The sequence below is a fragment of the Fonsecaea monophora genome, assembly GCF_001642475.1.
Source record: "Fonsecaea monophora strain CBS 269.37 chromosome Unknown Scaff30, whole genome shotgun sequence".
In the NCBI taxonomy this organism is placed as follows: domain Eukaryota; kingdom Fungi; phylum Ascomycota; class Eurotiomycetes; order Chaetothyriales; family Herpotrichiellaceae; genus Fonsecaea; species Fonsecaea monophora.
The window spans coordinates 33,381-57,382 of record NW_019173961.1 but is presented as its reverse complement, the minus strand read 5'-3'; the positions used below and the strand labels follow the sequence as shown (position 1 = coordinate 57,382).

Here is a 24,002-nt window from a genome sequence, read left to right as displayed (position 1 = left end):
TTTGTCCCCGTACCTGTGCACACAATACCACGACTACCATCAAATCCCCCGAGGTCTGAAATAAACACAATATCCAGCATACAAAATGTGTCAAGGACATATGCACGAGTTCCTCCAGGCTCTGCCCAAGTGCGAGCACCACATGCATCTCGAAGGTGAGTCGACACATCCCCTTCCCTTTGATCACAAGCAGTGAGCTGGGAGAACAATGGGGGGAGGGTTTTCCTTGCTATAGCACATTTGGAGTGACTGACTAGCTAACTGTCCCTCTCTCCGACCAAACAGGCTCCCTCGAACCCGCGCTCCTCTTCGACCTGGCGGTCCGGAACAACATCTCGCTCCCCTCGGCGGATGAAGACCCGTCATTCACATCCGTTGACACACTGCTCGCCCGCTACCGGCGGTTCACCTCGCTCGACGACTTCCTGCACTACTACTTCATCGGCATGTCCGTGCTGGTGACGGCCGCGGACTTTGAGGCCCTGGCGTACGAGTACTTTCGGCGGGCGCACGGCGACGGCGTCGTGCACGCCGAGGTGTTTTTCGACCCGCAGGCGCACACGGCGCGCGGGGTCGCGTACGCGGACGTGGTCGAGGGGTTCACGGCGGCGCAGGCCCGCGCCCGCGCCGACTTTGGCGTCACTTCGGAATTGATCGTGTGCGTGCTGCGGCACCTGCCCGTCGAGGACGGGGCGCGCATGTATCGCGACGCGATCCCGCACCTGGAGAAGGGCGTCGTGAGGGGATTGGGCCTGTCGTCGACCGAAAAGGGCAAACCGCCGCACTTGTTCAGAGACATCTACGCCGACGCCGCGCGGCGCGGGTTCAACCGCACGGCCCACGCGGGCGAGGAGGCCGGCGTCGACTACATGGCGGCGGCGCTGGAGCACCTCGCCGTGACGCGCGTCGACCACGGCATCAAACTCCCCGAGGACGCCGACGTCATGGCCCTCTTCGCCCGCCGCGCCGTCATGGTCACCCTGTGCCCGCTCTCCAACGTCGAGCTGCGCTGCGTCTCGCGCGTCGCAGACCTGCCCGTCCGCACCTACCTCGACAACAACGTCCGCTTCAGTATCAATAGTGACGACCCGGCCTATTTTGGCGGGTACATCCTCGACAACCACTGCGCCGTACAAGACGCCTTTGCGCTGGATAAGAGCGAGTGGAAAACCATCGCCGGCAACGCCATCGAGGGGAGCTGGTGCAGCGACGAGAGGAAAGCCGAGTTGCGCAAGTATCTCGAAGACGTCATGGAGAGGTTCAAGGATTAGATCCAGAAACATACCGACATGAGACCCGAAACGCACAGTCTGGAGGTGACTTTCTCGTTGATGTGGATTGGGTATATTTCATTCTTGCTGCTGCAGTCTCCTCCCCCTCGCGATTCGTGAAGAGACATGACATGACATGACAAGGACAAGAACAACATGAAGAAAGTGACAAGATACTCCCCCCCCTTCCCTAACAATGGGGTAAAGGGGGTGAATTGAAAAGATGGGATTCAAAGACGAAAGAAAAAAAAACCATTTGTTTCGGAAAAGACGGGAGTTCATACGTGTTATCATTATGTACTACTCAGAATCTCAGAGTTTCAGAGTCTCACAGTCTCACAGCCTCGATCTGGGACGACAGCACTCCCTCCCCGAGGGAAGGGGTACAGGGACGAGGTCAGCGGAGATGAAATTGCGGAAACAGCAACAAATGAAAGAAATGTGTATGCGCAAAGCCATGGGTGAAAAGACAGGGAGGGGGAGTTCGATCTACATGAGTCTTGACTGCAAACGATGGAGAAAAAGAGGTGGCAATTCATTATATCTGGTGGCAAGCTCCTTGGAAAACATAGTGCTTTTGGGATGGAATAGATAAGACATTTTCATCTTTTTCCCCCTTTCGTAGCATCTATATTGCCCCGTACATGGATGGCTACCGTGCTCCTCTCTTCTTGCACAATCGACGATGTAGTAGTATCCTCGTCGACAAGTTTAAGGAGCAGGGGTAAAAAAAAGCCCCATGTTTTCTCCATTTCTTAGAGGGACACGGCTGATTCATTGGACTTACTTCTGCACGTATTTGTCGCCAATGCCCCTCTGGACCGCTGGTCTCGCCGCAATCCGGTCGATCCACTTGAGAAGGTGCGGGAAGGGTTTCATCTCGTCCTGGGTGAATCCACTTCGCTCCCACCCTTTCACCCACGGCCATGTCTTGATGTCCGCCACGGTGTATTTGCCTTTGCCGGGACCGGCCAGGTAGTCGCGCGGTTCACCGGTGAACTGGCCTGAGAGGCGGATTTCCAGCACACCGTAGACGCGGAGGGTCTCGTTCTTGTACCGGTTGATGGCGTCTTTCAAGTTTTTACGTCAGCACGAACATTCTGATAAGATGTCTTCTCTACCAGGAGGGATGTACGATGTCACTTACAGGGAATCTTCTCAGGCGCAGCCCTCGAAAAGTGGTTCACTTGTCCCTGGTACGGGGCACCTCCACCGTGCCAGAAGAACATCCACTGCAACACCACGTTTCGCTCGAGTTCATCTTTGAAGCCAAACTTGTCCTCTTTATCCACAAACTTCAGCAGGTACAACAGTTGGGCACTCGTCTCGATGACGGGGAAGGGAGGGGATTGCCCGTTGTCGACGAGCACGGGGATCCGGCCGTTGGGGTTCAGGCGGAGGAACCACTCCTTCTTCTGCTCGTTGGTCATGATGTTGATGAGCGTGGTGGTCCACGTCGTCCCATAGGAATCGGCGAGCTCTTCGAGCATGATCTGCGTGGCTTGCCCATTGGGGGTGTTTTGGGTGATGAGGTGCAGGCCCTTGGCCTGGGACACCTCGGCGGGTGTATCCGCAATATAGAGGTCGCTGGACATTTTGAGGGAGGATCCGTTAGAGGTCTCACCTGGACTAGCGAGGTAGAGAAGTAAAGAGAGGTTTGTTTATGTAGGGACAGAAATAACTAGCTAGCCGGTAGCTGGGAAGCAGATTTTAGGGTAACAGAATCCGAGGGAGGTCCTCAGGCATGGAAAGAAGAAGGAGGAAAGGAAAAAAAGTCATCAGGGGAGAGACCCGACTTTGAATTAATTGAAAGAGTGGATGGCGCAATGGCCCTGTGTCAACGTCTGTCTCCCTCTCACCATCAATTAGTAATGAGTCGCGGGCACGTCGATGGAGGATGGAGATGGAGAGAGGAGGGGTTCTGAGGAGAGGGGCAGCTTGTACGCAGCTGGCAGTGTGTCACTGGTGGCAGTATAGAAGGGATCGCAGTCTGGCTCGCTGGGTATCTGGACCTTTCGATGACGGCATTTTCAAGTCAATGTCTTGATACCGTCGTTGACCGACTGGGCCAATTGGGCGTCTCAGCCATTGGACTAAGTGAGGCTAATACGAGCAACTACTTGTCGGTTCTGCTGCTTCTGCTCCACAAGTTCATGCTTTCACCTGGTGATCGGTAATCATACGCCCAACCGTCTTCTCCAGGTCGGCCCTTTCGGTGTATTTGTAAGTGGAAGAAGGTCTCAATTCTCATCACGTAGAGCCTATCCTTGCTTGTTCCATTCCTGTTCCTTGTCCTTTCCCTCCCAAAATTCCCATTGATCTTTTAGGTACCTCATAGTCCGTGCATATATCATACGCTTTCGTCCATCCCATAATTTCCCATACAGTCCTTGCTTCGAACCTCGGACAAGTAGATATTTTCCTTTACACAAAATGTTCAAATGCTGCCCGAGACAAACAAACAAAGCACCCCGGTACAGAAAACACCATCCAGACCCATCAGATCCATCCCCATTCCCTTTTCAATTGCATAGCAGTTTTGTCGGTGGGCCAACCGTGTTCATCCTTCAACCTGTCCAAAATACCCATCAGCGCCTGTTGTTCCAGGGGATCCGAAAAGTACTCCCCACAAACAACCACCGCCATGTACGCCTGTACCATCGCAGGCTGCGAGGAAGCATTTGATGCCGTCGTCCCTCCCAGAGACATGGCAGTCCCACAGAGTCGAATCACTATGTCATGCACCTCATCCGTAATTCTCTTTTGATGAGCTGTGGCCCCAGGGCCGATTCGCGGTATATTTGGATTGTACACCGTCAACAGAATTCGGGCCAGGTCTAGAGCCAACAACCCCGTGGCGTGGACCTCGGCCATGTACCAAATCTGTGGGAGACATTTTCCCTTTTGGCGATCAGGCGGCTGATGGTGGATAGGCGCGAATGACAAAGGCTTGTATTGGTCCCATTGCATCTCAAAGTCGCGGAGCTCATTCCATCGTTCGATCTGAGTCTTGCCCGTGCCGCTGTCGGCACCAAAGCAGAATTGTAGGACTTTGGCACAATGGTAAAGGTGTCGATCGGACCAGATAAAGTCCTCTGCTTTGTCAAACCCCTGCAGGATGGTCCAGGTTTCCAGGGGCAGTCGAACAGGTCTCTGCCTCAAGAAGGCAATGGTCAACTCTTGACGCAGAGCAACTCGAAATGAAGCATGTTGAAAGCTCTCCAGATAAGCAAGGGCGTTTTCAAATAGCCCGATAGAAGACCCTGGTCTGAGATACTCGGGATGTTTGTCAACGTCCATCATAAAAGCATAAGGACTCGCCTGAGCGTTTGCAAATAGTGTAAAGGTGTGGATCAGAGTCTTGCTATCTTCATTGGTAAGCGACGGATCAATCTCTTCATAATAGCGCAGGATGACGGCGGCCGCAAGTAAGTTTTCGTCTCGAACGTGCTCCGAGTCGCTAGATAGTTTGATGAGGTACGCAATACATGCATTATGATATTTGACGGCAGTCTCCTCGGTCAATTTGGGAAGGAGTATGTTTTGATACTCGATCATATCGTCTGACGTCTTGAACTGAGGGATGGAAGCAAGGTGTCTTGCTGCCAGGGTGAAAATGGCATTGAGTAGTGGAGGGCATCGTCTGGCGCGTTGAGGAACGGCCAGCGTGAAATGTCTCGCTGGATCTCCCACGTCGAACTCGTTTGATCAGCTCTGCCAACAGACATTCAGGTTGGAGTTACATCACCTACCCAGGGCGCGAGATGTTCAATATAGTATCGCATCAAACAGGCACATTGAGTGGTGGTGTATTGGTTCGGCCAGAAGAACTCTTCTTTCCAGATGGCTGGAGATAGTAGTGAGTCATCTGGGATAGTGGCAGCGGCCGAGTCTGCCAGGCGTTGGTACTCGGCCTCTACTACTTTGGGGACCTGATGTTGTTCGGGCATATACGCAAACCCGTCCGGGCTGGTAGGGCCATAGACCTTTGGAGAGTCGTAAATTCGATACTGAGACCGAATGGGGTCGTACGCGGTGTAGGTCGATCGGTTTGGGTGGGTCAGATAATCTGGGGGAATCGTGTCCGCTGTCCTTCTCCGTTTGATGGGAGAATGAACCAAGACTGACTCATGGTGGGGATTGAAAGGCACTAAGAAAGCTGGCAGATCGGTAGAGACAGCGCTGCGCACTGTTGGCGACAGCTCGGTGTCAATCGATGACTCGAGACGCTTGGGTGGCCTAGAGGCAGTTTCCTGTCTCTCATCTTGAGCATTTGCTTTGGTGCTCGTCACCAGGAGATCGTCCTGGGAGTAGTAGTTTTCCAACTCCGGGCCTTGGTCGACGAATTGGAACTTGGCTGTTAAGAGGCATGGTCAGCATGCGAGGTGATAGGACCAGCCAGCAGTGGGTGGCCGGCCCTGAGTGGCATGAATGGGGACACAGCATCAGTAGCTTCTGCCAGCAAAGCCCTCGAGCAGTGTGACATGAACAGCTTGGTGATGGTATTGTGCGTGATTAGACATGGCAGCAGTACGGCTTTTGACAAGACCCCTCTTTCTCAGGCGCCAGTTCCCTGAGGTGAGAGAAAAATTTGCGGCGCTGGTTACACAGACTTACCATTCTTGGTCTGCTCGAGCCATGTTTGATCTTTGGAAAAGGAGGCATCATATCTTGCGCTGGAGCCGACCCGGAATTTGAGCTTGCCCTTCCCGCGCCGGCATCTCTCTCCAAGTCGTTCACATTGTTTGCACTTTGGATAGTTGTCGTCGCCTGGGGTTGTCAGCCTGGTTCACGGCAGAGGTACCGTCCACCTGAAGGAGGGGTCGGGCTGGGGATGGTCATGGCGGTGAGAAAAGGTGGTTCTTGTGGCACGTCAGGAAGCCATCGTGCAGAACAGCCATGCGCAGGATGGAGAAGGCGATGAGCAGGAGCAGCGCAAGTAGCTGGAGTCGGAGCAGACGGCGCGGCGAGATGTGAAGACAGACGCAGGCGGACTGTCAGTAGCGGAACTTACATTTGAGATGGCGGTCTTGGGGACAGCCATCAGTCAACAAGCCAGCCCGCATCTCGGGAACAGAATGGGGACATACCACGACATTCCTGACATGGATCCTCGATCTTATTCGTTGACGCTGGCATAGAGACCTGGCGGGAATCGGACCCCGTAGGACAAAGAGAAAGTGGACAAGGACTCGTTAGGAAGTCATCTTATGGTATTATGCGAGAAAAAGAAAAAGTATAAGTGAAAAAAAGGGAAGGACAACGGGGAAGTTTGCCTCTAGCGTACTGTAAAGGCAATTGAGGTCGATGCTGGGGGTGGAAGAGCAATGGACATGCATGCTATTAACTAGTTTGACCGAAGGGTGAGAGAGCGAGAGAGTCTGGGGAACCGCACGGGGGTGTGTGTGCGCCCGGTCACTACACAAGGTGGGAGTGGAAAAATCACCCTTTTGATCACACAAGGATTTTTTGCTGCCTCGACCCCGCCATGAATCAGGCAATGATGGAAAAGGGTCAGGTTCATTAATGGCTATTAATGATGGGCTGGGAAGTGGTGTAAACGGTGCCCAACTCCAAGGGTAATAATGGTAGTCACTGTGGTGGCAGTACTTGGTAATGGTGCAACTGTCCAGGGGTTTGCCACTTGCTCAATTACTCGTGGCCTTTTGTCTAGGCACCTCTGACTCGGCCTAAGCGAATGAATGACGAGTTACATCCCTGGAAAGATCCTGCGCGTGGCTGCCACGCTGCCTACCATGAAAATAGATTTTTAGTGCCCATATGCCCATATATCATCCCACACATCGTCCTCTGATCTTTTTTCGCTCAACTACTTGTCAACAAAATTGTATGAGAAATGGCGACGCTACATAGTCCAAGATGGAAACGAGAAAAAAATTGCGAGTACAACCAAAAAAATGAAAGGGGTGTCTCTGTGTTCGCTCCAGCTCCTCATCCCGTTTCCCTTCCCCTTCCCCTTCCCCTTTCCCTTCACCGTCCACAGTTCCTCCTACCCGGTCTCCCACGTTCCGTACTGGGCTCACAGAGAAACCTTAGAATTCGTAGACTGGTGCCTTGAATAGAACATTCACTGCAGATTGCGGGGTCGATCCTGCTGCACCCGCGGATCCAGGCTCTTTTCCATTGTTCCCTCCACCTCCTGATGTACCAGATGTCGGTCCCTTCCCTCTGACCTCGACCGCCACGAAAGCCGCAAATCTGATCCGGCCCTCGTTTGCGCCAGGTGGAGGAGCCAGTTGTGCCGGGTCGACTGCCATGCTGTTTCTGACATGCCCACGTTGATCGTCGCCGTCGTTTCCAGAAGAAGGATTACCTTCAGAACGGCCCTCACCACGCGCCGATATCGAGGGCTTCTTGTTGACGAAACCGCCTAGGAAACTTGACTTTTTCGAGTGTTTCTCGCTTACACCCTTGACGGTCGTTTGGCTGCCGGTGCCCGTACCGCTTTCATTTCGTCCCTGTTGGCCTCCCGCCCCTGCGGGCTGGGCAGCTTGCGACGCAGCTTTGCCAGCGGCTTCACGAATCTCGGCCTCTACGTCCCGGTCTCGTGGTCCATCGTCTGTGCTGGCCGTGCTCATCTGATCACCCTCTTCCTGTGCTCGCGCCTGTTCTTGAGCCTTGGCTTGAGCTGCTTGTTGTTGGAGCACTCGTTCGTCTGGACCAGGGTTGGTCAAGGCAACGATTTGTGGCTCGATTTTCATATAAGTCTCATTCACAGGAGTCCCAGGCATGAAATATTCGATACAGATCTCTCGCGACTCCAGCGGGATATTGGACGCAATGCCAATGGCTTGTCCAACAATCATGCCAACCCCCTCGACAAGCCCGGGGGGTGGGGGATCCGTCAAATTTGCTTTCAGTGATTCGGTGAGCTGATGGGTGTAGTGCTTGTTCATAGTTTCCGTGTAATGTTCCACCTGCGACGAATTGAGCACATCCTGCAACCCTTCAATGGTCGTGAGTCGCCAGGTTGTGATTTTGGTTGTCAGATCGTCCCGCTGCTCGTCTGTCAAGAGAGAACCAGCGTGGCCCCCACGACGCAGGTTATGTTCGATGTGCTTCAACTGCGCAGACAAGGATGGCTCAATGCCAGGATGAAACGTGTGCTGGAAGATGCTCTCGTAAAGCCACCGAGTAATACAAGCTCGTCCTATCGCAGTCATTTCTTTCGTGCCAACAGTGTGAGCATCCTGGTTGCACACATGTCGCAGCCATGGTGGGATTGCCCGCCAATTTTTCCGGATATTGAAGGAAAGGTTGTTGATCGCTTGACTAAGACGTTCGAATCTCGCCGTATATTGGGCATCGTCAAGGGACGTTTTGGACATGGAAAGCCGCTGGGTTGCTACAGTATTTTGAAGCTGCGTGACTTGAGCCTGCTGTTCAAAGTAATAGCGCTTGACCTTGGAATATTTCGCCTGTAACTCCTCGTGACGTTGGAGTAGCTGGTTATAATCTAATTGGCTGATATCTTCCCGACTTCTCGGGGGAGGTGTGCTTCGACCTTGCTCAGAAGCAGCTTGCTGAGACATCCTCACCCTTGGGTCCGCTTGGCTTTGGCTTTGATACTGATTCTGGTCATCAGACCGGGGCTCTCTCTGAGATAACTGCTGGCGAATGCCCCCATTGGGCGGGTCGCCTCTTGCCATGGTGGTCTGGAGTGGCTGTTGGCCTTGAGTGGCTGACTGCGAGGAAAAACGATTGGTTGCGGCCGTAGAAGGGCGAGAGTCTTGGATAATTTGAGGATGAGCCGGGGTATTGATAGGAGAAGGAGGGCCCAGAGATGCCTGTGAGGGTGGTCGAAGGTGGTGATACGGGTCCGACTCTGCGTTGTTGGATCGAGACTTTTGGGGTTGGTATGGCAGGTAGTGTTCCGAAGTGCTGGCAGACTCGTTTTGGTGATATGCCTGGTACTGCTCGTGTTGGGGGCTGAAGTGCGGAGCGTCTTCAGCGTAGTCGACGGACTGATGCGTTAACTGGCTTTGTGGAGAGTCAAATTGGGCCTGAGGTCTCTGGTATTGCTCGTATTGGACTTGATCCGGGGTCTGGTCTATAGGTGCGGCTGAGGCTTCTGTCGATGGTGGGGCAGGGTAATATGTCGAATGTCTGGCAGGGTGCTGAGATTGCGGCGAGGTCTGAGTTGAATATTGGTCGCGGGTTATGAGTTCAGGAGGATGCGACTTCCTCAAAAGATGTACCGAACTTGATCGTCCAAGAGGTTTGCGCTCAGGCGGACCGTTTTCTTTTTCCTTTTCCCTCTGCTTGTCTTCGTCCTTGCTCTTGTCTTTGATCAAGCTCGTGATGAAACTGCGCTTAGATCGTTTGTGCTCCTTGTCCTCTAGGGTTCGAACCTGCCTCGATTGGCCAAACGTCGTCTGCCCCGGTATGGGAGCTGGGCCTTCGGGAATGAAGGCTTGCTGCTGGGACAGCGGAGGCACAATGTTTACTTGCGGCCTTTGGCTTCCATACACGTCCGGGATGGACGAACTGCGAGCACTTTGGGTGCGTCCCGGGTGGGGAGGGGCAGCTTGAGGTTGAGGTTGGGACAGGGAATCCGAGGCTTGCCCCTGATAATGGAGATCGTTCACTTGATGTGGTTGCGAAGACTGCTGAGGATAGAGTTGGTGCTGCTGATGCTGTTGCTGAGGGTCGAAGTAAGGTTGTTGACGTCCTTGGTGCTGAGATTGGGGCTGTTGCGGTTGCTGCTGATGCAGATGTGGATCAGGGTGTGTCTGAGGGTCTTCTATGGAGGCCTGCGACTTGTTGGTCTTGAAAAGCCGCTGCATTGAAACCGCATCCGCCGCGAGGGGATCGAAAGGTGCTACAGCGTATTCTCAGACTGCGTGTTATGGAAACAACTCAAAGGGCAAATAAAGTGTCAGCCGCAGTGCTCGACGCAAAATAATGGAAGCGGGCTGACCCTTTGATTATGGGAGGGATGGAAAGGAAAACGCCTCCCAAGCCTGAGGGGCCTGCGCTGCACCCAATAGTCAAGACATGCAGCCGTTCAGCCTCTCTGCGTCCCGGATTGGAATCTGCTTAATGACATCCATTCGCCCAATGAAGGATTGAGGTGCTGTTCTAGCTGCTTAACTAGTTTTGGCTGCCTTTGAAGCTGTGCAACTCTTAAAACTCTCACTGGTATCTGTTTCATGGCTAGTCCAGGCCAACCCAAGCTCATAGTACGGAGTACCTGAACTTGTGTCAAAAGTGTCACTCGCCTGTCAGCCCCTTCAGCCCTATCCCAGAAACCGTCGGGGGGCAGCCGTTTTGAAGCTTCCAGATATAGCACAACGCCTTTCAACGGCAGCCGCATCCATTTTTCGCGAGGTCGAGTGACTTTAGAATCCCGCCCTCAAATTGCGTTCTCTGGCCAATGCACTCAGCCAGCACTTCGCAAGACGAAGTCCTGACTATCACTTCCTCGACTTTACTAGATGCATAAGCTCGATGGGGGCCGAAATCCATCTTCCCGAGGATGTTACCAGACACAGAACGGCGCCGGAGACAGCATCCTTCCACTTTGTGTTGGGCTCGTACAGGACCTGCCACCGGACAAATAATCCGTCGTCCACCTTCAATCAGTTGATCATGTTTCTTCAACCAGTCAATTCCATTCGCTTTAATGGTGCGGACAGCAGTACTGTTAAGGTGCCTCGTAATTTTGGTGGCTGCGACGTGCGAATACTTGGCAGCAAAGACTCTCAGGGGTGCAATGTCAATCAGTCTCGTCCTCGAAACTTGGAATTATCACATCGAATCCAGGATCCTCGTCTATCTGGATGTCTGGAGTACCACCTTCGTGATCTTCGCCTTCCATTTGTGGTTCTTTCTGCTGCACCTTTGCTCGGTATGCTATCCAAGCTCCATCGCCCAGACCAGCCCCAAGCGGGTTCTGATTGAAAATGGATTGTTTTCCGCCGGCTTTCTTTTTATTGTCTTTAGGACCAGTGATTTCTTGCTCCTTGACATCCAAGAGAACCCAACCTTTACTCGGATCTTTTTTGTCTGCTAACACGCCAAATTCCAACTCTTCTGGGTCGTTTGGGAGGGGCGCGCTGGAGTCTGGCAATGTCTTCACGTTGCGTGATTCAAGGGCTGCGAGCAGGAGAGCTTTTATTTCGGTGAACGGTTTGGTTGGTAAAACAGATAGCGCGGTTGTGGACTTGTGGCACTTGAAGAGAAGGGTTATCATGTCCGGCGTAGGCAGTTCCGCCAGATCGTTCTGGGACACGAGCGTCATCTTTGATGCGATGCCGCGGTCCTTTGCCACGAGCAGTGGGCGGTGTGGATAGCTGCTTCAGCCTCCAGCGTCAAACGGAAGATGAGAAAGTAGAAAGGTGAGCGGAGTTGAGCTGCTTAACACCTTGATCAAGCTGTCAGCCGCGTGGGAAAAGCAACCGAGAGTTATTAGGCTTGAAAGCCAAAATTTCGAGGGTGAAGCGCGACTGACGCGCCGCAGCCACCAAAAGTGAATGCGGGGTAGAGTCTTTAATAATTTCACGAGGCTGAAACTCCCTTCTTGGAACTTATAGCTGTGGCTAAAGATACAAGCTGGCACCGCTGGATAGCACTAGCTTTGAACCCAGAGGAAGTTGATAACAGAAGCAGATCATCTCAATGGGTCGCAATACCTTTGCTCTTGTCACGCGTGCCTAAGTGCCGTTTTCAGTGCCAGCTTAGCGTCCACCTCTATTAATAGGAAAACTGTCAATCTCCCTCAGGCTTATTGAATGATATTGTCGTGGATAAGTGGGAACTTCATATCGCTGTGCTCGTGCTTTTCGGAACTGCAACAATCACGCATTGGCAAGGTATGAAAACTGGGCGAGAATCAATCTGTTCCCAACAAGCAGGGGCTCATAACTATCGCTGCCTCTGCTATACAGTGTTTGCCACCACTACAAGTATGGTACAAGTTTTCAACGTCTTTAATGAAGATACCTGTGCATCTTCGCCCATCGCTTGTCGCGACGCACGATCAAGTCGTGGCTGTACCTCAGCGCCTCGATTTCCTCGAAGCCAACCTCGTAAGAAGAACAATCCCTCTGTGGGAAGCAGAGGCTGAATCCAGCGTCTTGGTGCCGTTTGAAGGGATAAGAATAGTCACCATGCGATCGGACTGCGCGGTCTGGGAAATAATGGAAAATCAAGAGGTCATAGCTACTGTAAAGCATGATGCCTCTTCTTGAGTTCCAACTCGATAGCAGACATTTGAGAGAACAGGCGAGAGTCAAAAGTAAAAGAAGCAAGGCCAAGTCAGAGGCTTGGGCTCTGCCGCGAAGAATAAGCGGACCAAATTCGGACTTGTCTGACAACAAATAATTAATGTCCGTAAACTGCGCCAACCTCCACATGATTTGGGACAAAGCTTTGTTCTAGAGCTGCATTCTGTATCGAGCACACCCTGTTTATTCCCTTGTCTTCAGTGTGCTGCGCCCTGACTGTGAAGAGTACGGCCAGTATGTCCAAGGCATTGAAGCCAATGTTGAGAGCAGATTGGACTTGACGTTTGTGAGACCGGACATTCAAGGCAGAAGATCAAAGTCGCAGTCATCACCGGCTTTAAAGAGGCCTTACCAACATGTGGCCATTCAGACCTTCCCAGACCGACGACAAAGACGATCTTCAAGTACTCTCTCATGGAGAGCCTGCGCTGCCTCTCCCCTCGCTAAGCCCAGAGCCCATAAAGGAAACAAAGGAGGAGGATGCGTTGGTCAGGTTTACAGGATGGCCAAACGAACGACTGTCGATCCCATTGGTCCTCCGCGCCCCGACCTTGATGTTGGCATCCTTTGCTTGCGGCTTCAGTCTAGGCGCTTCCCAAGGCGCTACAAAAGGCGCATATCGGTATAGAGCTGAAAACGCACACCGGCTCCCAACAACCCAAACCGGATGGTTTCTATATCAAAAGTCCAAAAACTATCACGCGATGCTCGGCGGTATTAAGGAAGGGGTCCGCTTCGGATCTGTATGTACAGGCTGGGCCACTATGTTCATGGTCACAGAAGAGATGGTTGATCTGTCCAGAGCTCGTCTCTTCGCAAGAGGGGACGACGATGTTGCAATTGGACAAAGGGACTTTGGAAGTACAGTTATCGCTGGGATGACTCTGGCCGGTATCTACAGCTGGAAACGAGGGCTCGATCATTTTGCTGCTGCTCAAACTGCCAGGAGTGCTCTGAGACTATCACTGGCCTATGGCCTGGTGCAAGATCTGGCAGCATCGATTAGAGGAAGTCCACCAGCATACATCTCATGGTTGAGGAGAAAGCTTTGGGGGTGAGAAGACTGGAGACTGGACTACTTCAGAAGAACAGCAACAACAAGAGGTTTACGGTCCTCTTACCAGATGACGGGCAGCATTCCTCCATACCTACCGCTGCTTCAACTTTGACGGCAATCATGTATCGACAACCTGCCAGGCTGGGAAGCAAACTTCGAAATCTCACAGGCACAGTCGATAAGGAATGAGCCAGCTGATGAGTGAGACTCACTGCTTCTCTAGGCCCGCATCCAATCGTAGAGAATGTTGGTGGCCGCTATGTTATGACAGCGAAAGCCACTGATTTTGCTTCGGGCCTGCACCCAGAAGGACGATCTCGTGCCTTGAGATGGAAAGACAATCTGACATATCAACAGCTGGAGGAGAGACAGAGGCCAATCTGGAACGAGGTTCTCATTAGACACGAGCAGTGATGGTGGGCGCAAGGCTGAAAGATTTCTCTTCAGCAGCCACTCGCTGCACTCAAGCGATGCTTCTGGACGTGTTCTAGTGCAAGTTGAGGGAGTTCCCGCACATAGACCCTCCAACTGGGTAAAGCCAGCATAGACCAGATGGGGACCGCACTCCCGTTTTGGGCGCCGTCCTTAGGCTTTGCAGGGCCTTCCGGGCACAAATCCATGAGATTGCGGGTTAGAACCAGGTGCCTGCACGGCCTAACTATGGTTGGGTCGCTTAGGCAGGAATTTCAACTTTGATGGTTGCTTACCTAGCGAATAGGTACCTACATGTAATGTGCTAATGTAAGAGTAAGCGGCCGTCTCTAGTTGTTTTCCCAGGCCGTTGACCGGGATTGCGCCATACCTACAACCTACGAGGCAGTCACTCAACCGCTTTGGCCTTGCTGACGCATCTTGTTCTATCCCGTGGTGCCGTCATCACTGTCAATGTGCGACTGAAGGCGTTTCTGCCCGCCTTGCACCTTGTTTTCCCATGCATTATGGACACCTCCGTATTCGTGGCTCAGTTGTCCCATCGGTGGTATCACCAAGCTTGGAATGTGGAGGAGCACACGAGTAGATACGAGGCAACAAATTTCGGGGCATTCTATCATGCAATTACACCAAAAGTCAAAGAAGAGGACGAGATGGGCCGTTTTGCCGGCTTAGCTACAGGGAGGCTTTGGGCCGGCTCGTGCTAATTTCTTTGATCCAAATCAGTCCCCAAGCGGCGCCTCTCAACCCTTCCATCTGTTTTCTCGAAACATCGTCTAGTGTGCTTCTCCAAGATGGATATGCGGTTCCCCGCCAGGGCCGCCATCCACAGCCCACCACCTTCATGGATAGACGGGACCCTGGCTTGAAACCTGCGGCCGACAGCTGCACGTCTCTTGAATCGTGCTTTGCTTCGCTCGTTTCTCACGCTTGTTTCCATTTGAGATCATCTGTGTCGGATGCGGACTTTCCCTCCAGCACTTTTTATCAAAACATCTGCAGCTTTTTTCAGACATCGGCAAAGCCCTCAGGTTATCATCGATATCGAGCCTCCGCGACCCTCTATTCCACCTTTGCCGACCCACCGCATTCCCCAAGATTTGACAACCCGAAGTCGTCACAAGTACGATTGCGAAAACCTTCCCTGCGCCCTCCTTGCAACCTGCCGGTGCCGAAGCCCTCGTGCCATCCCAGATTCTGGTGTTACTAAGCCAGCGAATTCGCAGACGCTCCTGGTGGAGCCGAACAAAGCGGTTTATCTTGCAGATCAAGTCTTTATCTACCTCAGATTTTGACCCAGTCGTACTCAAAAGGTGGCGTCGCACAGTACGTGTGAGAAACATGGGATGAGGGGCAGTGCACCAAGAGCAGTAGTTCATTTCGCGTGGACACGCGCTCAGATTCAACAACCCCTCCAGCAAACATGCGACGACATCATGGACGAGCCCTGTCACCCTACCATGGCCGCACGGCCTCTCCTCCTTCCGCAGAAGTCTCCTTGGTCCGCAGTTTTGACTCCAAGATCAATCCGTCAAGACCTGCCAGACAATCCCCTCTAGCAACCTCTCAGATACAGGGTATGCCGTTAGATTTGATCGACCGCATTCGTTCATTTCCTCTATTCCAAGCCACCTCCGATGACTTCCTCGCCGACATTGGTCTCCTGCTCAAACCCCAGCTGCACAACACAAATGACTACATCATCACCGAAGGTGAAGATGCCAAGGCCATGTATTGGCTTGTCCGGGGCGCTGTTGCTGTTACATCTCGGGACGGCGAAAGCACCTTTGCTGAACTAAAACCTGGTGCCTTCTTTGGAGAAATCGGGATCCTTATGGAACGTCCTCGCACTGCAACAGTGGTTGCGCGAACAAGATGCATGGTGCTGGCACTGAAGAAGGAGGACCTAAAAAAAATACTACCGAAATATCCCGATGTGGAACATGCTATTCGAGACGAGGCCTTGGAACGGCTGACGCAGCTGGAGAAGAAAAAGAGACAAGTGCTGCTCGGCATGGAAGACGTCCCGAATCACGAAAGAAGAGGCTCTAAGAGAGCCAGAACGACAGTTGGCGAGGACATATATATGAGAGACAATGACGGCAGTGTCACCAGCTCGAACAAGCGGCGCAAATCTCCCAGCCCCGGTACAAATGAGGTGTCAACAGCAAGCGCATTGGGACATGGTCTCGTTAACATCCGCGCGACCTTGAAGGAACTGCCGTTGTTTGCCTCTCTGCCTTCGGATATTCTCCACTTTCTCGGTCTCAGTGCCCAACCCAGAAGCTTTGCACCCTTTACAGACATCATCAAACAAGACACTCGAGGTCGTGAGGTCTATTTCATTGTCCGTGGGGAGGTTGAGGTGTTAGATGAGAGAAATGTGTCGTCTCCCAAGCCACACAAAGCCGGAGAACCCAACGGCGTGCTGGGTACCCCACGGGTGATAGCTCGGCTCCGGCCAGGACAATATTTTGGTGAAGTCGTCAGTCTGTCGCTCGCAGATCGTCGGACAGCTACTGTGCGATCGGTAACCCAAGTTGAATGCTTAATGATCTCAGAAAATGTACTGGCGGATTTTTGGCACCGCTGTCCAACGAGTGTGCTGCGGCAGATTGAGGAGACTGCAAAGCACCGATTACAGTTGGCATCGGATAATGATGTTATCATGAACGATGCCGACACAACACCTGATATTCATGATCTTGAAATCCGGGACTCGAAAGAAATGAGGCAGAGGAAAGTCGTTACTGGACCTCGAGTGACCTTCACAGACACAGAGATCAGTGCTTCTACACCAATTGTTGCGACGGATGAACCGAACAACACCCTTGAACCTTCAGACCCGGATCCTTTCTTGAGCGAGGGCCTAGAAAAGGTTAGATCAAGATCAAGAAGAGGTTCTCTTGCTCCACCGCCGCCCGACGAGCCATCTAAAGATCAGAGACGCCGGTCGCCTCGATCATCACCTACTACCACAACCCACCCATCTCCTCGAAGCTCAGCATCCGGAACCCCATCCCCTACATCCGAGTACAAAGGCAGCAGCGGCTTTCCATTCTCCGATCCTTTTTCTCCCGGGAGTCGACCCAAACCCCGACCACGGTCGAGCCGCGGCCTGAATCGGGGAAGGATACCTGATAGACTACTGCCGTTGATTCTCGAATATCTCGACCTGCACGACTTGATGCGCTTACAAGGAGTGTCCCTCCACTGGCAGAATGTTCTTAGTACTGCACCTAATCTCCTTCATCATCTTGACCTATCCCGCTATAATCGGAAGATCACCGACGACATACTCATCAATCGCATTTGTCCGTTTATTGCAGAAAGACCCAGGTTTGTTGACATCAGCAACTGCTTTCACATCACTGATGAAGGCTTTTCCGCGTTGGTCAACACATGCGGAGCCAATGTGCAGGGTTGGCGTATGAAGAGCGTGTGGGATGTCACTGCTCCGGCGATTTTGGAGATGGCGAACAAAGCTCGTGGGCTCAAAGAAGTCGACCTGAGTAATTGCCGAAAAGTCAGCGACACATTGCTGGCAAGAATAGTTGGTTGGGTGGTTACGGCACAACCTCCAGCGCCTAGCAACCGCACAAAAGTCAACTCGCACCGTCCTGTACTCAACACCAAACTCAGTAACAACGCTCCTCCGCAGCAACCTCCCCCCGGGACGGTGATTGGATGTCCAGAGCTGAGTTCTATCACTCTAAGCTACTGCAAACACATCACTGATCGGACCATGGCCCACATCGCAACGCATGCGCACGACCGGATCGTTTCGATGGATTTGACGCGGTGTACGACCATAACCGATGCTGGGTTTCAATTCTGGGGCAATGTCAAGTTCGAGCGGCTAAGGAAGCTGTGTTTGGCCGACTGCACATATCTCAGTGATCAGAGCATCGTATGGCTCGTCAATGGAGCGGGTAGTGGTCTGAGGCAGCTTGACCTGGTGAGTGGTGATGTCCTTGTTAAGGTGTTTGGCTAATTGACGTCTCTTAGTCCTTTTGCTGCGCACTGTCTGACACAGCGACCGAGGTGATTGCCTTGGGCTGTCCGAATCTGACACACCTGAACCTCTCCTTTTGCGGCAGCGCTGTTTCCGACCCGAGCTTACGGTCAATCGGCCTTCACCTGACCTCCCTTCGCGAGCTCGCAGTTCGAGGATGTGTTCGCGTCACAGGGCTTGGGGTTCAGAGTGTGGTCGAGGGCTGCCAGAAACTCAAACTCTTTGACGTGAGCCAGTGCAAGAACCTGCAGCCCTGGCTGGTTAGCGGTGGGATTGAGCGGTGGCGATCCATGGGCCGAGACGTGGAATTTGTCGTTGTCAGCTCAGGAACGAAGCTGGTCCGATGAAGAGATTTGAGAGAGTGTGCGTGTAATTTACACCATCTTTTGCTTTGCCATTTTTGTGCTGCGCCCAACGGGGTTTCCAAGCTACGCAAGCGATTTTTATGTCTGCATTCTATTATGCATTATTGCATCATGCATCATGTGCGTTCTGTTGCATGAATGAAGGTCTTTCTTTTTTGGGCTCCCTTACCCTCGAAACAACGACGCGAGGAATGACGTGTAGCGAATCTTGGGGAAGAGCAGTGAACTTTGATTGATTGATTGATCGATCGATCGATCGATAGATAGATATCCGCAGCATTGCGAGGAGGAAGAGGGCTGAGAGGATCTGATGAGCCACGAGCGACGAGGATGAGGAGCTCCCTCCCAGATCTGACGAGTCAGGAGTCAGGAGGCAGTTCCCAGATGCCAGATGCCAGAGCAATCTTGGCGTCGGATGGGTATCGGTCTGTTTGTTTACTGAGGACGAGGACGAGGCTGAGGATAAGAGAGAGAGGGAACGGGAGAGAGGGAAGGCGAGGTTTGGACATGTCATGTGCCATGTGTGTGTGGATTTTCTTCTTGTTGTTTTGCGAATTGGCCATTTATTTGACGGACAGATACCCCCAACCTTTATACTTTTGAAATCACTTATTATTCTTCAAGATACGACATGATGGTGAGAGAGCGAGAGAAAAGAGACAGAGAGAGAGAGAGAGATACCTCCCGGTCGAGTGAGGGCTATGAAAACTATCCAAATATGAAAATCGTGCAAGTCGTAATCCCAATCAGCCGTTTTCGTTCCTCTTCAAATTCCCTGTTCCTGTCGCCTTTATTCCCACACGCTCTGATCCTTGTCTTTTTGCATTTTACCGTCCCAGGTACCGTTTGTTGGATTTGTCAGTTCGCCCTCTTCGACGGCAATGCCATGGAAAATGTGGATGAGAGGAAGACACTCCAAGGGGACTCCCCCCAACGCAAAGCATCAAGGAGACCCCGGCATTCTCTCGTAGGTTTCTAAAAGCTCCACAACAGCCCAGTGAGGCCCTGTCCTGGCATACTCGGCGGCCTGCTCGCAAATCCCAGAGAGCGATTCGCCGTCTTGAAGTGGGTGATGATCGAGCAAGAGCTTGACCATGTCTAATCGTCCCCATTCAGCTGCGCCATTGACAGCAGTTCTACCATCTTCCCTTGCTCCGGGGGCTCCGACATCTGCGCCGGCAGCAAGCAGCGTCTGCACAATTCGTACGTAACCCTCGATGGCGGCGCCTTGAAGAGCAGTGACTCCCGCCCATTTGGAGGCCGGTGTATTGGCATTCGCCCCATTGTCGAGCAGCATTTCCACGACTTTTAGATCTCCAGCTTGACTGGCGGCTTGTAAAGCTGTACGTCCAAAAAATTCAGCAGGAGGCGCGTTGATGTCTGCTCCATGGCAAAGCAGTGTCTTGATGAGATGGGTGTGTCTTCCCATCGTTGCCAACTGGAGAGCCGTCCCGCTCGCTGCGAAAGCCACTGGATCGAAATAAACCGAGGGAAGAGAGTTGGGATCAGCACCTGCTGACAGAAGATACTCGACAGTCCCCAAGTTTCCCTTTGCGCATGCTTTTTGCAAGAACGATCTGTATATCGCCGATGTCATCCGCTTTGGGTGGAACATTCCACCATGCCTGCGCTTACCAAAATGATCGCCGACAAAATCTTTATTGATATCAAACCCCCTGTGGACAAGTACACGAAGGAAGCTCAGATCAATGCCGTCCCACATGTCAATGAAGAGTGTTCGACCCTGGCAACGGGAAAGCCTGATGGCAGGGCTGTGCTCGAGAATAGTCTCTACAACTCTCCAACTTTCGGCACCCGATGACCGTATCGCTTCCTCGGCAATGGAGTAGCCAGAGTCCAGGCGAGCATCGATGTCGATGTCGAGATCAAGCAAGCGCCGGACGAAATCTTCAGAATTTTCTTGTGCCGCTTTGATGAATGGGCAACAGTAAGTGCGGTTGTCCCTCTTGACGGGAGACAGGTCTGCACCGGCCTTTACCAAGGTCCGGAACACAGACTCTGAACCTGCTTCAACCGCAGCCACTATTGCGCTTTGTCCATTCTTCCGAGAAATGTTCCCGTTCACGTCTGCTCCCCAGGCCAGGAGAATTCCAACCAGGGTTTCATTTCTGCTGTAAACTGCTGCTTGCAAAGCTGAGACCCCATGATCTGGTGCGCAAGGTGCATTGACATCGGCACCCAACTCCAACAAGTATTTCACGAGACCTTCGTCTCCGCGCCATGCCGCATGTTGCAGTGCCGTCTTCCCCTCAAATCCCATGGCAGGATCATTGATCCTGGCACCGGCGCCGATCAAAAACGATGCGCATTGTTTGTTTCGTGCGAAACACGCCGCTTGCAAGGCGGTTCTGGTAATCCCGCTGGTACAGTATTCGTGAATGTCTGCTCCGCACCGAATCAGAAGCCCAACAGAGTAGAAGGAGCCTGAATCTGCTGCAAGATGGAGTGGTGCATAACCCCTCCCACGGCTGGACACAAAGGCGCCATGCGTGATGAGGCATTCCAAGACGCTGATATGATCGTCCCGTATGGCCACCTCGACTGCATTTCTGAAGCCACGGAGTGCCGCTAAGGTTCTCTGATGTCGGTGACTGTCCTTATGAGGACGGTGCCAACTAGACTCCACGTCCGCACCCGCCTGCAACAACAGCTCGCAGATGTCCGTGTGACCAGATTCAGCGGCGAAAAATAACGGAGGGATACACTGGGATTTCGGCGATTGATCAAGCGAGTCGCTTCCCCCTCCTTCGGGGCAGGCGCCATTTCGCAACAGAAGCTGCGTCAACCCGAAATTTCCACTGCGAGCACTGTAGCATAGAGCTGTACATCCCTCATCATCCGTTGCATCAACGTCAGCACCTTTGTGTATGAGTAAAGAGACACCCTCAATCGACAACCCAGCTTTGACGGCTAACGGCAGCACTTGAGCCTTTCCGATGGTGGACATTGAGTTCAAAATAAATCGAAATGCACCGGGTAGAAATTGCGCTGCCTGTTTCAGAAGTTCTTGACTGATTGAGGTAATCACGTCAATGACTCGACCCTTGTTGTTTCCAATCTTTTCTTCTAAAAGGGTCAAGACGAATGTTTCATGACCTTTTTCGATGGCGGTAAATAGCATCCTCTCCAGGAGCCATTTGGTTCTCGGTGTTGATATACTGCCCAAGGCCCACTGATTCTTTAGCAGATCTACCAAATCATACCTATCAGTCCGTGCCGCATAGACCAGTAGCCGCTCTTCGAATTTCCAGCACACGCTGATTTCGAGTGAGCCAAATGCTTGAGCACATCCAGGCTACCTTGAGGTGATATGTGAACCATGAAGTGGTCAAACTGAGCGTCATCCAGATGATTATTTGCACAGAGATATATGACAAAGCTGGTAAGTGAATACAAGTTGATGCTTCCGGCCTGGTGGATTACAGCATTGAAGTTCTGGCCTACAGAGTCAGGCTCCACTCTGGGAAGACGGTTGAGGATTCTTGAGGCGGCCGCTTCCCGCTGCGTTCTAGCAATCGCTTTTGGCCTGAAGTCGCCTAAAAGTATAGATTGAACATCAACCGTAAGAAGTTCGTTCGAAACTTTATTGGTCTCCGGTAAATGGGATTGTGGTAACTGCGTGTGGGAAGACAGCACTGGGGTGGCGCCGTGCAACGCTGCAGCGGACTCTTGTGCTTGCTGAAGCCACGAAAATGCGGGAAGCCTGATGTTCGAGAGCGAGAGAGAGTCCACAAGGGATCTTCGGATAGATATCCCTTCGGGAGTGGTTGTCTTTTCCTCCAATCCGAACTTCCGCTGCAAGGTTGGTATATAATGTCTCCTTAGAGCCCTCTGCAACTTCTTGGGGCTCAGCGTCACACCACTCACCGACGTGACAACATTTGAGCCAGACAGACCTCGCCGTTCCAAGCTATCACCGAGCGCTTTGCAGGTCGAAGCTTTGAGATTCTTCGAGTATCGCCATTCTTTAAGCTTCCGCTTGTACTGCGGTATACTGGCGTCGAATGAGTATTCTTGTTGGAGGTACTCACGCATCTCCTTTAAAGGGAAGCGTTGATAGATGTAAAGGTTGTAGATGATTGGCTGGTGCTTGCGCCAATCTTGGGCGGAGGGAGTGAAATGCTGAGCGCCAGAGGAAGCGGCTGAAGGCATTGTGGAAGACGCCGGTGGGTATCTGGGGCTTGTCGTTTGGATAGAGAAGTCTTCCTTGGTAGGGAGAAGGGCTCCAGGTGCAACGAGAAACATAACAACCACGTCAGCCTGACAGAAGACTCGAGACTGCAGATCGACTGAAAGCAACGACCACCGTCGTTAGAAAGTGAGGAGGTCTTATACCACGCCTGGTGGCCGCCGGAACGGGAGAGATGCATTGTTGAGCTGACCGACATGTTGGATTGGTTTATTACAGGAAGTTCAGTGGAGCAGGTGGCCGGCTATTTGGTTGCATGATGCATGATGCATGATGCATGATGCAAGGTCGAGTCCAAAGACGCCAGGTCAGGGATTGGTTTGGCAATGGGCGCAGTCACAGCCACCGCAGCAGATGTTGCTCTTACCTGACTGGACAGAAGCGAAAGTACGCGAGGCACTATTGGTCTGTCATGTCGCACGTTCTTAAGAAAAGGAGGAAGACTCTCGACCTCCATCGGCGCTGTCCAATCATCGCATCTCAGTTACCCCCTGTGCTGAGGCAGGGGAGTCCGTAATTATCAACTCCGGGTGTTGAAGTGGAGGTGAACTTTTGGCCTCTCGCCAACCACTGCTCGTACGCAGCAAAGGCTGAGTGATGGAGAGCCTTGCGAGCGACTTTCAGAGCATAATGACGACCTTTCGAGCCCGGCTCCTCTGTTTAGGGTGGCACTGCGAAATCCCAGACTTCCGGAGACAGCCAATATTCTTGCTCTCGACATGAAGCCAGCGAGCACCACGCATGCGTCTCATGGGCAACGCTACCCGGTCAGAGAGGAAGAGCGAGCCAGCAAAGTGGTTATAATCCTGCCTTCCCCTAGGACGTTCGGACCGTTCCCTTTTAATTCTTAACTTTAACAAGACAGCCTCTCACTGCGCAATGCATCTCTCTGCCGAAACTGTTGTTGGCATCGCCGCAGTTATAGTCGCCCTTCCACCGCTGGTAGTAGCGGCTCTGACGGCGTACCGGCGAAGAAGGGAGCATAGCCTGCTTCCCACGCACGAATCTGCCAGACCTGTCACAGTGCTGTACGACCGAGGTAAGGACAGACCCAGAGGACGGGGGTGGCTTGCTAAGAGGTCCCCGGACAGGAGTAACTCAACTGCCAGTAGAAATGCCATCCATCAGTCGACCCACTACCGCAGTCCTTCATCATCCAAGATCCCTTCCAGTTACCACCCTTTTCCCGGTACAGACGACACGCCATCCAACCTGGTGACTTGGGAAGTGACGATATTCGAACAGCTCAGGGCAGACTCGACATGGGGGAGTTGGCAAATCTTAGCTTTGTCCGGCTGTACAGCTGACCCTCAACCGTGCAATCCGCGGAAAACAAGCTCGATGTTACTTGGTGGTCTTTGGACCGGTGATTTATGGAACTGGGGTCGATCTGAAGATAAAGC

The 24,002-nt window shown here is 52.5% G+C and overlaps 8 protein-coding genes across 8 annotated transcripts; 3 read left to right on the top strand and 5 right to left on the bottom strand.

Annotated features, from left to right (window-relative positions):
• Positions 1–85: 85 nt before the first annotated feature.
• Positions 86–1,271, top strand: AYO21_05002 (adenosine deaminase; the record flags this gene model as incomplete). The annotated part of the gene is made up of 2 exons (XM_022654973.1): positions 86–155; positions 286–1,271. The coding sequence occupies 2 exons, from the start codon at positions 86–88 to the stop codon at positions 1,269–1,271; spliced, it is 1,056 nt and encodes a 351-aa protein (XP_022512656.1).
• Positions 1,272–2,054: 783 nt separating this feature from the next.
• AYO21_05001 (hypothetical protein) lies at positions 2,055–2,866 on the bottom strand (the record flags this gene model as incomplete). Its single annotated transcript, XM_022654972.1, has 2 exons — positions 2,055–2,341; positions 2,419–2,866. The coding sequence occupies 2 exons, from the start codon at positions 2,864–2,866 to the stop codon at positions 2,055–2,057; spliced, it is 735 nt and encodes a 244-aa protein (XP_022512655.1).
• A 904-nt stretch (positions 2,867–3,770) lies between these two features.
• On the bottom strand, positions 3,771–6,315 carry AYO21_05000 (hypothetical protein; the record flags this gene model as incomplete). Its single annotated transcript, XM_022654971.1, has 5 exons — positions 3,771–4,970; positions 5,024–5,628; positions 5,889–6,055; positions 6,144–6,214; positions 6,286–6,315. 5 exons carry the CDS (start codon positions 6,313–6,315, stop codon positions 3,771–3,773), a joined length of 2,073 nt encoding a protein of 690 aa, XP_022512654.1.
• Positions 6,316–7,324: 1,009 nt separating this feature from the next.
• On the bottom strand, positions 7,325–10,078 carry AYO21_04999 (hypothetical protein; the record flags this gene model as incomplete). The annotated part of the gene is made up of 1 exon (XM_022654970.1): positions 7,325–10,078. One exon carries the CDS (start codon positions 10,076–10,078, stop codon positions 7,325–7,327), a length of 2,754 nt encoding a protein of 917 aa, XP_022512653.1.
• A 932-nt stretch (positions 10,079–11,010) lies between these two features.
• On the bottom strand, positions 11,011–11,535 carry AYO21_04998 (hypothetical protein; the record flags this gene model as incomplete). Its single annotated transcript, XM_022654969.1, has 1 exon — positions 11,011–11,535. The coding sequence occupies one exon, from the start codon at positions 11,533–11,535 to the stop codon at positions 11,011–11,013; it is 525 nt and encodes a 174-aa protein (XP_022512652.1).
• A 1,341-nt stretch (positions 11,536–12,876) lies between these two features.
• AYO21_04997 (hypothetical protein) lies at positions 12,877–13,578 on the top strand (the record flags this gene model as incomplete). Its single annotated transcript, XM_022654968.1, has 1 exon — positions 12,877–13,578. The coding sequence occupies one exon, from the start codon at positions 12,877–12,879 to the stop codon at positions 13,576–13,578; it is 702 nt and encodes a 233-aa protein (XP_022512651.1).
• A 1,854-nt stretch (positions 13,579–15,432) lies between these two features.
• On the top strand, positions 15,433–18,371 carry AYO21_04996 (hypothetical protein; the record flags this gene model as incomplete). The annotated part of the gene is made up of 2 exons (XM_022654967.1): positions 15,433–17,967; positions 18,018–18,371. The coding sequence occupies 2 exons, from the start codon at positions 15,433–15,435 to the stop codon at positions 18,369–18,371; spliced, it is 2,889 nt and encodes a 962-aa protein (XP_022512650.1).
• Positions 18,372–19,332: 961 nt separating this feature from the next.
• On the bottom strand, positions 19,333–22,562 carry AYO21_04995 (hypothetical protein; the record flags this gene model as incomplete). The annotated part of the gene is made up of 2 exons (XM_022654966.1): positions 19,333–21,613; positions 21,667–22,562. The coding sequence occupies 2 exons, from the start codon at positions 22,560–22,562 to the stop codon at positions 19,333–19,335; spliced, it is 3,177 nt and encodes a 1,058-aa protein (XP_022512649.1).
• Between the last annotated feature and the right edge of the window lie 1,440 nt (positions 22,563–24,002).